At 45.2% G+C, this 18,774-nt stretch overlaps 1 protein-coding gene across 1 annotated transcript in view; it reads right to left on the reverse strand.

Moving 5' to 3' along the window:
- Positions 1 to 17,707, reverse strand: part of KSR2 (kinase suppressor of ras 2) — a 446,835-nt gene extending 429,128 nt beyond the window's left edge. Inside the window, exon 1 of the mRNA XM_018061222.1 lies at positions 17,371 to 17,707. Coding sequence (XP_017916711.1) covers positions 17,371 to 17,550 — 180 coding nt within the window. The 5' untranslated portion in view covers positions 17,551 to 17,707. The remainder of the gene's footprint in view (positions 1 to 17,370) is intronic.

An 18,774-nucleotide genomic window follows, 5' to 3' on the forward strand; every position in this document is an offset into this window, starting at 1 on the left:
TCTGCAATGGCAACATGGCCTGTTTGAGAGTGGACTTGCCTATTTTCTTTTTGTTTTAAATAGACAAAGATCATCGAGAATCAATCGAGCCAAGTTAAGATGGTAGCTTTCCATTTTGAAGGCTATTATTTAAGGTCAAGAGAAAATAGAGATTTGTTTTCTTGTAACGTGACTCTGAAGACAGTTTTCAAGAAGGTCTAAAGTTATGCCAGCAGAGCTGGGGCAAGACAGGACTGATTATCGGTACCTTCCTTTTCCTTACCCAACATTAAGTATACTAAGACAGAGGATGGTGAGGTTCTTTTAAAAAAGTATTTATTTTTAAAATTAATTTATTATTCTTATTTTCTTTATTTTGGCCATGCCATAAGGCATGCGGGATCTTAGTTCCCCAACTAGGGATCAAACCCGCGCCCCCTGATTATGCAGTCTTACTGGATCACCAGGGAAGATAACCATTAGTCAGTGTCTGCTTTTTACTTACAGTTTTGATTTCTGAGTTCTGCTGGAAAATGGAAATTCCATGATAAAATGAGGCTTACATCCAATTCATTGACAACTCTGACATCTGTAAACATGACATACGCTCTCCAGTTCATCATGGCCCTTATGTCTCCTCCCAAGTATCCAGCCCCTGGCCTGTTTTCCTTCTGTGGGTTCCCTGTCTGGTTCCAGAAAACAACTGACTACGTGATCCCCTGAAATCAGATGACCTCATCTGTAAAACTCATGTCCCTTTCTGAAATCATTTCAGAAAAATTTCATCTTAAATTAGGTGTCCTAGCTATTAACATGATTATAACTGCATTTATTTCAACTGAAAGTATGTATTTTTAAAAACCAAGCCTGCCTCAAGTTTCTTAGCTCATCACAAGTGGATTCACAGATGTAGTAAAGTGACTTTACATATATATTTTATTAAGTTACAGATTTGCTAGTAACATTTGCCTCTCACAGTTGTCATTCCTGGAGATGCAAAACAATTTAAACTCTACTCTCATAAACTTTGAGAGCTTTATAAATGGACACTCTTTCTAAAGGACCATGGTCATACATGAGAAGAAGCCTTATAAGCAAACAGTAATTCTACTTCTAGGCATATTTCTTAAGATGCTTACAAAGATTTCATTTCAAAAGTAGTCACTAAGGCTGTGTTTATGAGAGCAAGAAACCAGAAATAAATCTAACTCACTAAAGGGGGTTGTTTAACTCAATTATGCTACATCTTTATACTGGAGTGTTACCAGCCATTTGAATTGCTATTTTAAAAAAAATGGATTTGGCAGGGAAAGACATTCATGTCTTAAGTCAAATTTTAAGAGGGAAAAGAAATAAATAGGAGAATATTATGAAATAAATAAAATATAAAAAGTCATATGAAAGTACACATATGCATGCAGGAAAATCTGTAAGGCTCTATAACAAGATATTAGCAGTGCTGATCTGTGGATGGTGGGATTATAAGTGTGCTCATTTTTCTTTTTTATTAAATGCACATTCTCTTTTTCTCCTTGGGTGAATATACTTTGCTTTAATGGCTATAAATGTCTTTTAAATCACTATTTTATTTAATGAGTTCCATTTCTGAAGTCAGTGTGAACGACTGGCATACGTAACCTGAAGAGCCACAGAAGCACCTGCAAGAGCTCCAGGGTTATGTCCCAGAGACCATCATGTACAATCACAGAGGGTATGGAAGGGACTTCCAGCTCCAGAGTTCCTAACTCTGTGCCAGCCTGAACCTGGGGGCATCTTTCTTTCATTTGTAGCAGAAGCAAAACAGTTTCCTCCCCCAAACAGCCCCGTCCTCTTAGGCAAACAAACATTCACAGCAGCACTAGTCACAAATAGTCATAAGGCAGAGACAACTCAAATGCTGACTGATGGATGCATAAACAAAACGGGCAGATCCATACAATGGAATACTATTCAGCCATAAAAAGGAATGAAGTACTGGCACATGTCACCCCATGGATCGACCTTGAGGACGTTGTGTTACGTGAAAGAAGCCATGCATAAGAGGCTGAGTACTGTATGATTTCATTTATATGAAATACCCAGAAGAGGAAAAAACAAACCAAAAATAGATGAAAGGTTGCCAGGGGATGGAGGATAGGAAAATTGGGATGGACTGCTAACAAGTACAAGGTTTAGTTTTCGTTTTCTTGGTTGTTGAGTTTTTTGTTTTTGTTTTTCTGCATGTGTGGTGATAGAGATGTTCTAAAGTTAGATGGGGTCAATGGTTGCACAACACTGCACACATATGAAAAGTCATTCAACTGTATACTTTAGGAGCATTTAAATGGTGACTTTTTGTTATGCATATTTTACCTCAATTTTTAAAAACCTACAGGTGGCTACATTAATATCAGAGAAATAGTTTTCAGAGCATGGAAGATTATCAGGATAAAAAGGAACTTTACATAATGCTGAAGGGTGAAGTCACCAAGAAAACAACTGTCCCACATTTGTATAAACTTAAAAACAGCTCAAAATACATAAAAACCAAAACTGATGGAACTACAAGGAGAAATGGAGAAATCCACATTTAGAGTAGGAGATACCAACACAGATTACCTCTGTGTAATCAATAAAACTTAGTACCATCAACCAACTGGACCTAACTGATATTTATATAATACTGTACCTATCGATACCAGAATTCACATTCTTTTCAAGTGCACGCATTAGCTTCACCAAGAGAGAATATATTCTAAGTGACAAAATAAACCTTAAACACTTTAAAAGAATCAATATAATATGTGTTCACTCATCATAACTGAATTGAACTATTAAAAGAAGTCAGTAACAGAAAAATAATGGGAAACATCCATAGTACTTGGAAATTAAATGACACACTCCTAAAGAACACAGGCATCAAAGAGAAAGCTTCAAAACAAACTATAAAATAGTTGCACTAAAGGGAAATGAAAATATGACATACCAAAACTTGTGGGATGTAGTTAAAGTAATGCTTACATTAGTAAAGGAAAAAGGCCTCAACTCAACAAAGTGTCCACCTCAAAAAACAGAATAAAGAGGCACAAAATAAACCCAAAGCAAGCAGGAGAAAGGAAATAATAAGAAGAAGAACAAAAAATGAATAAAATTAAAAACAGAAAAACAATAGAGAAAATAAATGAAGCTAAAAATTGGTTCTCTGAAAATAAAACTAAAATTAATAAATCTCTAGCCAGACTAACACAAAATAGAAGAGAAAGAACATACATTACCAACGTTAGGAATGTAAGACCTCACTAAAAGAATAATAGGGAAATACTACGAGCAACTCTCTGGATGTAAATTCAGCAATTTAGAGAAATTGTACCAATTCCTTCAGATCCACAAACTACTAAAATTCACCCAAGAATAAATTAAAGAAACTGAAGTTGTAGTTAAAAACCTTTCACAAAAAATTGAAATTAAGTCTCTACTCCACATAGTTTCACTGGTGAATTCTACCAGCATCTAAAGATGCTGCTGCTGCTGCTGCTGCTGCTGCTAAGTTGCTTCAGTCGTATCCGACTCTGTGCGACCCCATAGACGGCAGCCCACCAGGCTCTGCCGTCCCTGGGATTCTCCAGGCAAGAACACTGGGGTGGGTTGCCATTTCCTTCTCCAAAGCATGAAAGTGAAAAGTCGCAACCCCATGGACTGCAGCCTACCAGGCTCCCCCATCCATGGGATTTTTCAGGCAAGAGTACTGGAGTGGGTTGGCATTGCCTTCTCCAATCTAAAGATGAAATAACACCAATTCTCCACAATCTCTTCCAGAAAAGAGAAGTAGAGGAAACAATTCCCAACTCATGTTATGAGGTCAGTATTACCCTGATAATTAAATAAAGATGGTACAAAAAAGGAAACCACAGACAATATCCCTTATGAAGAAAGACATAGAAAACCCTCAATAAAATACTAAGGAATCAAATCCAGCAACATATTAAAATAATAGTATAGCAACATATTAAAAGGATAATATGGCTTTGGGGGTTTATCACAATGTACTGTTTATCCCAGTCAGATAAGCATTACAATATAAAAAGTGGAAACTAACTTTGCTCTGCTGCTGCTAAGTCGCTTCAGTCGTGTCCGACTCTGCGTGATCCCATAGACAGCAGCCCACCAGGCTCCTCTGTCCCTGGGATCCTCCAGGCAAGAACACTGGAGTGGGTTGCCATTTCCTTCTCCAATGCATGAAAGTGAAAAGTGAAAGTGAAGTCGCTCAGTCGTGTCCGACCCTCAGTGACCCCACGGACTGCAGCCTTTCAGGCTCCTCCATCCATGGGACTTTCCAGGCAAGAGTACTGGAGTGGGGTGCCATTGCCTTCTCCAAACTTTGCTCTACCTCCTACCTAATAATAATAATAACAAATGTCCATATAGTCAAAGCTATGGTTTTTCCAGTAGTTAGAAGGTAAAGAATCTGCCTGCAATGCAGGAAACCCAGGTTTAATCCCTGGGTTGGGAAGATCCCCTGGAGAAGGAAATGGCAACCCACTCCAGTATTCTTACCTGGAGAATTCCAAGGACAGAGGAGCATGGTTGGCCACAGTCCATGGGATAGCAAAGAGTCAGACACGACTGAGCGACTAATACTAACACTTCTACAATGTGAGAGTTGGACCATAAAGAAGGCTTGAGAGCAAAAGAATTTATGTTTTTCAAACTGTACAGTTGGAGAAGACTCTTGAGAGTCCCTTAGACAGCAAGATCCAACCAGTCAGTCATAAAGGAAATCAACCCTAAATATTTATTGGAAGGACTGATGCTGAAGCTGAAGTTGAAGCTCCAATACTTTGGCCACCTGATACAAAGAGCTGACTCACTGGAAAAGACTCTGATGCTGGGAAAGATTGAAGGCAGGAGAAGAGGATGACAGAGGACAGGAAGATTGGATGGCTTCATCAACTCAATAGACACGAGTTTGAACAAACTCCAGGAGACAGTGAAGGACAGGGAAACTGGGCATGCTGCAGTCTGTGGGGTCGCAAAAAGTCAGATAATACAACTGAATGACTAAACGACAACAATAAAAACAAAGCCCCTGGATGGGTTCTTTTTTATACCTGATGAGTTCTTTATTATACCTATTAGTCTCATTGCTCAAGTCCAGGCTGCCCAACACTGCCCAAGGCACCATGCCAGTGTCTTTGTGGATGGGCACAAAGAGATATATTCATGACAATTTCTGATTGGTGCGATACTCTGGGTAGAATTGGTGCACAGGCAAAGGAAATGTCGCCATCAATAGTGACCCCAGAATCCAGAATTCTGTAAGAATAGAACCCACACAGGACAAAACAGGGAGGCAGTGGCTGCAAAATTTGGGTTGGAGACTTGTCAGAAATCTGTGGATGCGGCTATCTCTTGTCTCTACCTGGCGGGTTCCGGATCTAAATGCAAACACTTCTTGAGACTTCGTCAGCCAAAGGAAGGACTGACTTTTCCTCAGAGTAGAACCAAGGATAGAAGTCATCAGAGAGCAGATACAGGTATACATAAAGAGGATAATTCCAACCTTTATAACTCACCCATATCAAAAGTCTGACTTATAAAAGGGCTTAAATAGACATTTCTCCCAAGAGGATATACAAATGGTCAATCAGCACATGAAAAGATGCCTAATTCATTAATCACTGTGCTGTGCTGTGCTAAGCCACTTCGGTTGTGTCTGACTCTTCGAGACCCTATGAACTATAGCCTGCCTGGCTCCAGTGTCCATGGGATTCTCCAGGCAAGAACACTGGAGTGGGTTGCCGTGCCCTCCTCCAGGGGATCTTCCCAACCCAGGGACAGAACCCATGTCTCTTTCATCTGCATTGGCAGGCAGGTTCTTTACCACTAGCGCCACCTAGGAAATGCAAATAGTCAGTAGGGAAATGCAAATCAAAACCACATTCAAAAAATCAGAAAATCGTAGGTATTGCCAAGGAGGTAGAGAAATTGGAACCCTGGGGTGTTGCTGGTGGAAACAGAAAATGGTACAGTCACTGTGGAAAACAGTATGATGGTTTCTCAAAATATTTAACACAGAATTAGCATATGACCCAACAATTCCACTCTAGATATATGACCCCAAAGAATTCAAAGCAGGGACCCAAACAGATACTCGTAAAATAGTGTTCACAGCAGCATTATTCACAATAGTCAAAAGATGAAAATAACTCAAGGTCTATCAACATAGGACAGATAAAGAAAACATAGACTATCCATACAATGTAATATTATTCAGCCATAAAAAGGAATGAAACACTGGTATATATACTATAACATGAACGAACCTTAGAAATATTATGCTATATGAAAAAAGCTGGACACGAAGGACACACAGTGTACGATTCAACTTACATGAGATAACTAGTCAAATTCCTAGAGACAGAAAATAGAATAGAGGTGATCATGTGGCTGGGGGCAGGTACAGAAAGGATACAGAATTTTTATTTGGAGTGATGAAAAAGTTATGCAGATGGATGGTGACGATGGTTTCGTAACACCGTGAATGTCCTTAATGCCACTGAACTGTACATCTAAAAACAGTTAAAATGGTAAATTTCAGGTGATATATATATATATAACCACAATTTTTTAAAAAACGAAAAAATTTTAAAAGGCAGCTTTGTGAAGTAGTGCTTGCCCCAAATCACCTAGCCAAAGCTGGACATGGGCAGGATGTGAGCCCACACAACCTCTAAGGTCCTCTAACCTTGAGAGAACACACTTTTCAAGCCCTTGGATATCGCAGCTTCTGACTCTTCTCTTTGCCTCATAAGCTTGAGACAAGTTCAAGAGTAGTAAGGCCCAGCCCCATAACTGGTATTTTATTATCCAACTTGGAGTTATGATGAGCACGTGGTTTAAAGACTAAAGCCTGCCAGGCACTGATGTGAAGTGAGTCATCTGTAAGCAAATTCAAAGATGCAGTCCTGGTATAAGAATCTTGATTGCTTATGTCACCTGCAGCCCAGCGGGTATGCCATTATCCCATAGAAGGCTTCCATGGGCTTCTCCTTTTCACGTCTTGCTGTGTTAGTCCCTGCCTCTCACACACCGCGGCCTCAGTGATCAATGACTGAATAAATGAAACTCCCCATCAACTACCCAGGGCTGAAGCATCTCACCTCCCCGTGACCATCTACAGAGGGTATGATCATCAAAACCTCTGAAGCTAGTAAGCATTTGCCGTGTGCCAGGCACTTAACACAGCTTTGTAATACATGAGTCCACTGAATCACCATAACAACCCCATGTCAAACTGTCCCGATTTTATGAGCAAGAAAACTGAGGCTCAGCAAGGAGAGCTCATTGACCCTCAGGTTACTGAGCTAGTAAATCCTGAGCTCAGACTGGGATCCAAGCAGTCTTACTGCAGAGCCCAAGCCTTCCCAACTACGTTAGCTCTACTGCTCCGAGCACTGACCCAAATTTCCAAGGACTAATTATGCTATAATTTTTGAGACTTCATCTCATTTTTCTCTCCTGGTCCAGGGAAATCGAAGGCATCCATCTTTGGAATGCATTCATGGCTTTAATCAATGGCTGCCTAGTAACTCCAGGGGGCCCACGCTTTCAGTCTTTATCAAGAACAAGCTTTCCATTATGACAAAACACAGAAAGAAAGAAAGTGAAAGTGTTAGTCGCTCAGTCATGTCTATTCTTTGCAACCTTGTGGACTCCTTTGTGCGTGGGATTCTCCAAGCAAGAAAACTAGAGTGGGTTACCATGCCCTTCTCCAGGGGATTTTCCTGACCCAGGGACCAAACCGGGGTCTCCTGCATTGTAGTCAGATTCTTTACCATCTGAGCTACCAGGGAAGCCTGAAATCACCTCAACGCTCAAGAGCAGCACTGAGCAACTGAAATACACTTTGAGCTGCCTGTATCATTTCAAATGTTCTAATAGCCTCAGGAAAAAAATAAGATGCAGATGAAATTAATTTTAACATAGTTTATTTAACCCAATATGTCTAAAATAGTATAATTTCAACATGTTGTCAATATAAAAAAAAAATCAATGAGCTATTTCACATTCTATTCTTCATTCTAAGAGTTTGGGATCTGGTGTGTATTTCACAGGGGCTTCCCCGGTGGCTGGGGCTTCCCTGGTGGCTCGGGCTTCCCTGGTGGCTCAGAGGTTAAAGTGTCTGCCTGCAGTGCGGGAGACCAGGGTTCTATCCCTGGGTTGGGAAGATCCCCTGGAGAAGGAAGTGGCAACCCACTCCAGTGTTCTTGCCTGGAGAATCCCATGGAGGGAGGAGCCTGGTAGGCTACAGTCCACGGGGTTGCAGAGTCAGACATGACTGAGCTACTTCACTTTCACTTTCCTCGGTGGCTCAGTGGTAAAGAATCTGCCTGCAATACAGGAGCCGTAGGAGATGCAAGTTGGATCCCGGAGCATGCAAGTTGGATTCCCGGGCATGGCAACCTGCTCCAGTCTTCTTGCCTGGGAATACCATCGATAGAGGAACCTGGCAGGCTACAGTCCATAGGGTCGCAAAGAGTCAGACACAACTGGAGCGACTTGGCATGCACATAGCACGTGAATTTTACAACTATAGCACATTTCAATTAGAAATCGCCACATTTCAACTGATCAATAGCCAAAGTGGCAAATGGCTCGACCTTTGAGATCTACAATCCTCTTCTCATCTTTCCTTTTCTCTGTGAATGCCCTACTTTGTCTCCATCAGTTCTGTATTTCTCTTCCGTCATCATCTGGAATGGTCACTGATGGGAGCGTGTGAGTGGTGGAGTATTCCATCCTCATCTTTCTCATGAATCCCCCAGCTCCCATCTCAGATCACACTGCTCTGACTGTCTGTCCTTCCTCCTTCACCTGCACTTGCCCTCAGCTTTGCTTTCTTTGCTTCCAGGTCAGGCCCTCTTTGGGACTCCAGGAAGAAGCTGTCAAGCTCTTCCCAGACCCAAGGCTCCCTGAATTTGCAGGATTGGGGTCAGATCAGTGACTCCAAACCTCAGGCAACTGGCTTGTAAAACAGGAACAATTATAGTTATGGTCACTCCCCACTGGAGAGACATTCCAAGGGTCACAGAAACCCTGCCAAAGAAAATCAGGCTTTTTTCTCCTCTCCCATGTTTGCCCCTTTTCCCTCCCCAGCCCTCATCTTCTCCATCCTCCTTCCTGGCTGCCATGTCCCCCTTGGCTTCCTTGGCCTTTGAGTACCTTCCACTGCCCAGCTCCAGAGCAGCAAGGAGGAAGCCCCGGTCCCACAGATAGAGCCCGGTGTGGATGGCTGGAAGAGAGCCCAGAAAACCGGCCATCCTCAGGGAGAGGAGGAAGATGCCTCAGTTTCTACCCATTGGAGGAAGGATTAGAGCTCCCTAGTAGAACCCACTCCCAAACCCCAGAGCATCCACAGAGAACCCTTCAGAAATACCTCTTGTCACTGACTCAGACGTTTGGGACCACACTCCACCCATGTCTCTATGAGAAAAAGGCAGAGCTGGGTCACTGCAGGCTGGCCACTGTCTGTGGAAAACCACGTGCTCCTCTCATCTACGCAGGTTCCCAGGTCCTTCTCAACCAGAAACTGGAAAGATGAAATTCTGGCCTAAGACAACTGCCTCCTTAAACCCAAGCTCTTGGTCATCAAAATACAGGCAACCAAAAACCAAAACAAAACATAAATCCAGACTAAGGATATGGAAAAGCAGGTCCTTTCCCAAACTTTAAGTAAAAGGTAACTTGGCAAGACCTATCAAATGTCCAGAAACTTTGCATATTGCCAGATCCAGCAATTCTACTTCGAGAAATCAAAGACAAGCATTACTACAGGCCATGAGGATGTCTACTACAGTATTATTTGTAATAGTAGAAAATGGTAAACATATGCAACTGACAGAATTACATTAAATAAGTTAAATAAATTTTGGTATATTCACTTAACACTATACAACCATTAAAAATATTGTTTAATAAGATGAAAAGATATTCTTGACATATTAAGTGAACTTTATATATCCAGTCTTCCTCAAATCTCCAGGCTCACAAACCCAACTGTCTGCTTCACAAACATTAAATGTCTAAACAGGACTGAATCGTCAAGCCCAATCTGATGCACCCCCAGTCTTCACACTTCAAATAATAGCACCGCCATTCACTTAGTTCTTAGGCCAAACACCTGAGAATAACCTCAGTTCTGTATTTTCCTTCACTCCTCACATGGATTCATGAGCACCTCTCACGCCTGTGAACTTCTGAGTCCAGCTACTTGCTCCATCTCCTCATCATCACTTGAATCAAAAGGACCATCACTCCTGGCTTTGACTCCCACACTAGCCTGTCAGTTTGTTTCCCTGCTCCCAGTCTTATGCCCCTATCAACTATTTTCCCTGCAGCAATCAAAAGGATCTTTTAAATAAGTCAGTCCCCCACCCTTTTCACAGTTAGAACAAAATCCAAGTATCTTAGCCAAGCCCTCCATGACCAGGGCCCCGTGTCTTCCTCCTACTGTGCCCCTCATCCCTTCCCCACTCACTCTGCTCCAAATACAGTGGCCCCCATGCTGTTCTCATAATATGTGGAATGTATTCCCACCCAAGAACTCTGTACCTGCTATTCCCTCTGCCTTGTACACTCCCCAGATATTTCATGTTTTGCTCCCTCACATCTGTGAGATCTCCCCGAGGGGGAGGGCCTTTGCTGATCATCCCATACCCCTCTCTCTCTTTCCGATGCTCTTTTGGGTTTACTTGGGAATTTTTCCATGCGGTTCAGTTACATCAGATTGTTCACTAGTCCCCAAAGAACCACACCTGCCAAATCCATACCCTTGAATACTAACTCCCACACAGACCACGGGCTCAACTACATAATTTGCTTTGGCCAATGGGACATTAGCAAAGATTACAGGAGCAGAGGCTGAAAGTGGGCTATGAATTAGAGCTGGCCTTCTTGGAACACTTGCTGCTGCCACCATGTAAGAAACCTGGATGACACTATAAATCAACTATACCTCAATTTTAAGGAGACAGAATAGAAGGAAGGAAAGAAGGAATCGGGGGTGTCCTGCTGGAAAGGCCATGTGGAAGAGAAGTGAGGTGCCTCAGCCAACCACTAGCCAACCATCAGCCACGTGAGTCCACACTGGACCATTCAGTCTCAATGGACCCACCAGATAACCACAACTACACAAGGGGCCCAGGCAAGATCAGCAGAACTGGCCGGCTGAGTCCAGTCCCAAATGCAGACTTGTAAGCAGATAAATAACTGTTGTTTTAAACCACTAAGTCCTGGATTGGCTAGTTTTAGAGCAGTAGATTACTATTACACTAGCTTCTCATTAGCTGTGGCAGAGAACTACCAGCTCTTCAGTCAGTTTGGGCCCACTTCACCATCCTGTTGGCAATGTTGTGACTAAATTCTAGCCAAAAGAATGCAAACAGAACTGATGAGGGCACGTTCAGGGGTGAGGCTTTTAAGAGGCTTTGTTTTCTCCACACTTTTGTCCCTTGCTGGATGCAAACAAATGACAATGTTGCAGAATGGAAGGGGCCTGGATCATGAGAGAAACACCCCCCAACCAAGAGAGCAAGAGTAAGACTTCTACCCTACTGGAGCCATTACACTTTTGGGGGTCTATATAGCTTCTCCTAACTAATACATAACTGAGATTCTCTGTCCACTTGCTTATTGTCTGTCTGCCCCAACCCCACCTTGACATTCACCCATAAATGTAAGCACCGTGAGAGCAGGGGCCTCACCTGCCTTATTTACCACTGTGTTTCTAGTGCATAAAACAACTCTGGGCACACGGTGAGTGTTCACTAAGTATCTACACCTGTCAGAAATTAAATATGGCCAGAGGGGCTTTGCAGCTCCTCCCACTTAGTGGCAGAGTCTCTTTCCCCAACATCTAAATTCAGGCTGGCATGTGACTTGCGCCAACACATAAAAGGCAATGAAAGTGACATTGTGTCACTTCTGAATCTCAAGACCCTTGCAACTTTCCCTGTGACCCTCTTGGAATACTGGGACCATGTAGAAACCCAGGTGATCCCACTGGAGAGTCCACGTGGAAGGAAAGGCTCAGCTCTCTCAGCAGCCAGTGCATCTGCCAGCTGAATGTGGCCACACGGTAAGTCCAGGCCAGACCAGCAGAACTGCCCAGCTGATCCCAACCCACAGAATCACTGAAAATAATGGGATATTGTCTGAGGTCCAGTTTCCCAAACGTAATTAAGTCTAGGTACCTACCCCACTCCAGTACTCTTGCCTGGAAAGTCCCATGGATGGAGGAGCCTGGTGGGCTGCAGTCCATGGGGTCGCTAACAGTCGGACACAACTGAGCGACTTCACTTTCACTTTTTACTTTCATGCATTGGAGAAGGAAATGGCAACCCACTCCAGTGTTCTTGTCTGGAGAATCCCAGGGACGGGGGAGCCTGGTGGGCTGCCGTCTATGGGGTCACACAGAGTCGGACATGACTGCAGCAACTTAGCAGCAGCAGCAGCATGGTCTCTCTAACCATTATTAATAATTGAGATAGAACAGATTAAAAACAAGTAATTGATAAGTAATGGCTAGAATGCTCTTGCTGTATAAGGAGATTCTGTTACTTACTTATCCCCCAACCCAATCCCTGATACCTCCCTCCTCTTATAATTTAACCAAAATAGAACCCAACTCAGGACCATTGGAGAAGGAAATGGCAACCCACCCCAGTGTTCTTGCCTGGAGAATCCCAGGGACGGGAGAGCCTGGTGGGCTGCCGTCTATGGGGTCTCACAGTCAGACATGACTGAAGCGACCTAGCAGCAGCAGCAGCAGGACCACCCACACCTGGCCATTGCCCACCAGTCCTAGGGCTACTCAGTCATCTTTCAGATGGTCTCTGTGCCTCCAGGTTCTTTCTCACCCCATCTACCCTAAAGATCAAGGATCAGCAAACTACAGCCCATGGGCCAAATCTGACCACCACCCATTTTTGTAAGGCTTGACCTGAACCCTAAGAAAACATTTTTAATGTCAAAAAAAATTAGAAGGAAAATAATGTTTCATGACATGTGAAAATTATATCAAATTCAAGGTTCAGGGTCCCTAGGTGATTTTTTATAAGAACACATTTATTTCTGGATTGTCCATGGCTACTGAAAGCTACAGCAGCAGAGCTGAGTGGTTGCAATGAAAACCTCATGGCTCACAAAGCCATAACAACTTACTATCTGTCCCTTCACAGGAAAAGCCAGCTGGTCCCTCCTGTTAGTCCCTCCTGCCATTGGACTAAACTTTAAGCAACTTTTTAATTGTATTCATTCCAAAACCTTTAAAGATTTCTACTTCCTCCCTCAAAGAGAGAAAAACTTTATTGGTCTGACTTCCCGGTCCTAACGCAGACCCCAGGAGTTTGTGACCTGAATTCGTTTCCTACGACACTCTCCCAGGTACTCATCATTCTGGGCCAAACCGTTTGTAAGCTGCCCCTTGAAGGCAGGACAGTGCCTCTATCGTTTGTTGTTCTAGCCCAGAACGTTCCCGTGGCCCGCTGCAATTTAAACCCTCTCCATCCTTCTCTCCACTCAGAGTCGCAGCTCTTTAGCCAAGAATGCTCCCCTAACCACTCTGCCCCATGTTTCCCTGGGTGAATTCTATGGAACATCAAGCCCAAAAGACATCTTTGGAAAAAGACGTCTGCAGATGTTCACCTTCCTTGGAGTCACAGTGTACAAATATGGTATATTAAAGGCTCTGAGAAGTCCTGCAGATAGAAAGATACCTTTCTATCTCTTTTGCTGAACTCAGCCTTTCCCCAGTGAGTAAACTATGGGATTTATTTTGTCTACAGAATACTTGTTGACCACCAACATCTAGTACAGTGGCTGGAATTCAGCACTTGTTGAAAAAATGAATAGTGTTGACATCCCACAGAACTAGGGTTCCACAAAACATACTTTGGAAATGCTGCTTGAGCTCCTTCTGCTGTCCCTCTAATCTGAGCTGTTCCCTCCCATGTCATCTACTCCACACCACGTGATGATCATCACCACCATCAAAGGAGCAAGCATTGCCTACAGACAGTGTTAGACCCTTGAAAACGTCATCTCTTTTCATCCTTACAACCACCTCTGAGGTAGGTAATGTTATTCTTCCACTGCTATTTTGCCAAAAATGAAACCATGGGTCAGAAAACTTAAATCACTAGGCCAAGATAAAGTAAGTGGAAAAGCAAGAACACAAGACTGCATAGGTCTGACTCCAAAGCTCATGACCTTTCTTCTCTGCCAGAGTGCCTCCTGATAATGTACTGTGGCCAGCATGGCTGGCTGTCCACCCAATATCCCTTCTAGCTCTCTGCTGCTAGCGGAACCCTGGTTTTATACACAGTAGCAACAGGTCAAACCAGGCAATGGATTGCAGCCACCTAAACCAGTGATGGCAGTGGTCCCATTGCTTTGCAGCTTGGATGAGTGATTTGACCTAGTGCTGGCCAAGAAGACATACTAAAACAACATTTGTGGGGTAGGGAGGAGAGGTGTTTTATGGAAACCAAACAAAGATATGATGCCTTTATTCCCTCCCACTCACCTGGTCCCTCTCTTCCCTGCCTTGAACCTGGGTGTAATGGTGAAAGCTTCAGCAGCCATCTTGAAACTGTAAGATAGAGGCCATGAGAATTCACAAAGATATCAGTCCTGATGTTATTAAGTCACTGAGCCAACTCAAGCAGCTATATACCTCCAGATTTCTTGTTACTTAAGAGAAAGAAACCATTATTTGCTCTACCACGCCGGTTGGGTTTCCTGTTTCACGCAGCTGAACACATTTCTAATGGATGCAGATGCAGTCTCCCATATCACTTACTGTTGAACTTAATCATTATCTCACACGTACGTTATTACTCGTCTCTCTCATCATAAAGTATGCTTCTTGGAGGCTAAGTCCATGTCGTACATTTTTGTTTCCACAGGGGTATAGGCAAGAATTTCAGGAATGGTCTGTTCAATTTACTGCTTTCTTTAGTGCTTGTGAGCAGAGAGAGGTCATCGTCGAATAGCTGAAATATGGCCTCTATCTCCTATTTAGTCTTTCCATGGTGTCAATCAGAAAGCATGCATCAGAAACACCTGACTGTTTATTAAACACAGTTTACTGGGCCCCCTCCAATACCAACTGAATTAGAATCTCTGGGGTTAAAGGCTGAGAATGGGCATTTGCAATAAGCTCCCCCAGGCAGTTTTGATACAAACAATTTGACAACTTCTGGGATTCAAAAACAACAACAACTGTGGATCCAAAACCTATGTGAGGTTTGGCAGCGCCTGGCTGGACCCTAAGGCACCAGCCCTCCTCAGGGGCCCCACCTTAGCCCTGGAGATCTAGAAAGCCTAAATTGGCATTAATTGCTCAAGACCCTTTCTTGGGCAATATAGATAAAGTAGTTGGCACGCTCTGCGGCATACTGGGATTAGGAAACAAACAGATGCACTCCCAGTAATTGCCACCTCCCACCATACCAATGCCTACCTCTCCCAGTTTAAAAAGAAAACCTCTATGCAGAAAAGAAGCAATGGAATCAGTGGCCCACTGCAACAATCACCATGAGCCACAGAGCTCTCAGAGGATGAAGCATGTTGAAAAGAAAAGAAAACTAGAGAAAGTTACATACTAATACACAAGCTAGCATTTGGGACTTCTGACTCAGAGGATCAGAAGAGACCTCCGGTGGCCCTTTTGGGTTATTTCTTTATTTACAGCATGCAATTCTGAACAGAATCTTCTCTGAGGCACTGCTCGAACAGAGACGGAAGGCTGGGCCAGGGCATCCCACACTTTTTCTTCCATCGGCAGAGTCCCACCCTGCATGGCTCTCCAAAGCTCTGAGAAAGAAAATACCTGTGCCTCCCAACAGAATTCCCACGCCTCTGCTACCCCTTGACACTTATTTCATTTCTGACAGTTATTTTCCCAGGTGACAGGTGCATACAGAGACACATTCTAGGGGAGCAAATAGCATATTCAATATACATAGACACACACACACACTAACTTCCACTTTCAAACTGATGACCTTCCTGCCTGCTGACATCTGGCCAAATTTAAAATCATGGAGGAGAAAGACTTGAAAGTGAATCAGGGAGAGGTGCTCATCCATGCTGGGACAGGAGCACAAAGGCTAAAAGATTCAGTCCAGGATTGAAGAGTGCAGGCCTTGGAAACACTCGGGCTGGAACGAAGGGCCCTCCCAGCTCTGCACACGCCAGCTCCACCACAGGAGAACCACTTTCCTCTGCTCCCAGCCCATGGCCACCACCCTCAGCAAATGCCAAGTAATGGGAGTTCCCACATTTCATCAAGCCTCAAGCCATGTGTACCACCGGCCGGTTTGAGGGAGGGAGGTGAGTTAAACCCTTCAGGTGTTTGGAACAACGTGGATGCCAGGCATTTTCTAAACCTCTTGAAACCTCCTTCCTTTGACCAGATGGCCTTGGAAAGGAATAATTTCTGCCATCTTCTTTCTGAGTAACTTTGCATCCATCCTACCTCCCACCCCACCCCACCCCCCTCCCCCCGGAAAAAATTGCTTCAAACTCCCCCTCAAGTTCTGTTAGAGAGAATGTTATAACATGCCAAAGATAACTCCTCCTCCCGACCACCCTCCTTTTTTTTCACCGTCCCACCAAGATTCCAGAGTATTTTCTCACACCACCTGTGTGTGCCGATCCAGGCTTTTTCTTAAAAAAAAAAAAAAGCATGCTTCAGGCCTGCAACAGCTCCCTGCATCAAAATGATTCGACTGGAAATGGGGAGCTCAACGGGGAATTCTTTTTCAGGCATCTTGCCTCCTGACATGTGTACCCCTGAAAACAAACAAACCAAATCCAAGGAGCCAAGGGTGGGGGGCGGTGGGAGGGCTGGGAAGGAGACCGAGAAAGACGAGGTCTACATTTATAGGCAGCCCCATTCCGCAAGCAAAAACCACCTTTTGACCACCTGCAGAATGCGCAAGGTCACGTGGGTTCTCTGCAGCGCCTTAATGTCTTTACCCTGCACACAAGCCCCCCGCGGCATATCAACAAATCCACAAGCGGAAAAAAGAGAGAACTCACTCCTCAGAGAGGAAGCGAACGATAACCACAGCCGCCAGAACAATAATAAAGAATAACAATTACTACTACTGCTCCCACCACCCAGCCAAGCGGCAGCCGACAGCGGTACAGTGAAGGGACATCCAAGCGCAGGGTTTGCAAGATAAATCACAGAAGATCGAAGACCGAACCGTGCCCACCTTGCAATCCTCCCACCCCCTCCACCCCACCCCCAACAAACAGAATCAAGGAAAAAGGGGATGGTGGGGGGGAAAGGGGAGGGGAGGAAGGATTGCTTTTTTTTTTTTTTCCATAGGCAACACCTACCTCCAAGGTCCGGATTTCTTTTTGTGTGAGGTCGTTGGAGGTAGCACATTTGGTCCTAAGCCCTTCCAGGTTGGAGATGCTCAGGTCTATCATGTTTTGGACCAACTCGCACTGCTGTAAGGCTTTTTGCAAACTCAGAGGCTGCTGCTCCTCGCTTTTCGTCATGTTTTCCTCATCCATCGCTTGCTCTGCAAGCCCCCTTCCCCTCCTCCTCCTCCCAGAGAGAAAAAAGGGGGGTGTGGGGGGGGAGTAGAGGTAGTCTATCCCCTACGCCTCTCCAACCACTGCGACTTCTCAACAGTGTCTCATGAAGAAGAAACCCAACATCTCACACAGGGTTGAGGGGGTGGGGGTGGGAGGAGGGGACAAGAGCCAAAATTTATTATTTTATTTTGGGGTGTCAAGCAGACTCCATTAGAACGTCTCCCCTCTCTGAGTCTCTGGTCCCTGAGAAGAAGAGATGCTGTTTCTCAGAAGCAAACCAGGTGATGTGATGCTGTCTGTACACTTAGGGGGGGCGGGGGAGGAGGAGGGGGAGGGAGAGGAGGAGGAGAAGGAAAATAGCGCTCACTCTTTACACACCGGCTCCGTGAAGGACAAAATTATATATTTTTGGCTGGCTGGCTTTTATGTCAAAAAAAATCTGGTTTGCCCCCCTCCCAGCTGCAGTGACACGGCATTGTCCACCGTTTGGGGTGCTTTAGCGCGTTCTCAAGATGCTGTCTGCATTGCTCCCGCGGCTGCGGCGGCGACTGCGGCTGGCTGCTGTCTCGTCCTCGCGCTGCTGCTGCTGCCGCCGCCGGGCTCCGGGGGTGACGGCTGCTGCATTCGCTCCTGCCTCGCTCCACACCGACATCTTGCCTGTCAATCACGGGGAGGGGGGAGCGAGGGAGCGCCGGCGAGGGATGGAGAGCGAGCGAGAGACCTGCAGGGGAGCGGGTTGGTGGAGAGGCGCCGTGCGCGCATCCGCCCCCGCCGGGCCCTGGCTCAGGCGCGCCAGGGACCCGCTGGAGAAGGCGGAGGTGGAGCGCGCAGGCTCGCGCACCTGGCCGGGGAAAGGGACGGCTCCCGGCGCGGGTAGGGGGAGCAGAGGGCGGGATTTCTAGGGGATGCGGAGCTCGCGTGGCAAAGTGAAATTACTACCGGGCGTGCGTGCGAGCGAGCGATCGGCAGGCGGGGACGCGGGGGAAGCGCGCGGCGGCTGAGGCTGCTCCTGGGGGCGGTGGACAAGGCAGGGAGTGTGCCAGAGCGCGGAGACTGGGCGAGGGGGCGGGGAGAGGGATTTGGTGGCCGGGCGGGGGTGGGGGACACTACTACTGCACCGCTCTCGCGAGAGGAGGCCGGCGCGCGGCTCAGCAGGTGCGCTCTGGCTGGGAGCAGGTGTGTGTCCAACTTTAAACTCCA

This window comes from Capra hircus, chromosome 17, assembly GCF_001704415.2.
Source record: "Capra hircus breed San Clemente chromosome 17, ASM170441v1, whole genome shotgun sequence".
Classification (NCBI taxonomy): Eukaryota; Metazoa; Chordata; class Mammalia; order Artiodactyla; family Bovidae; genus Capra; species Capra hircus.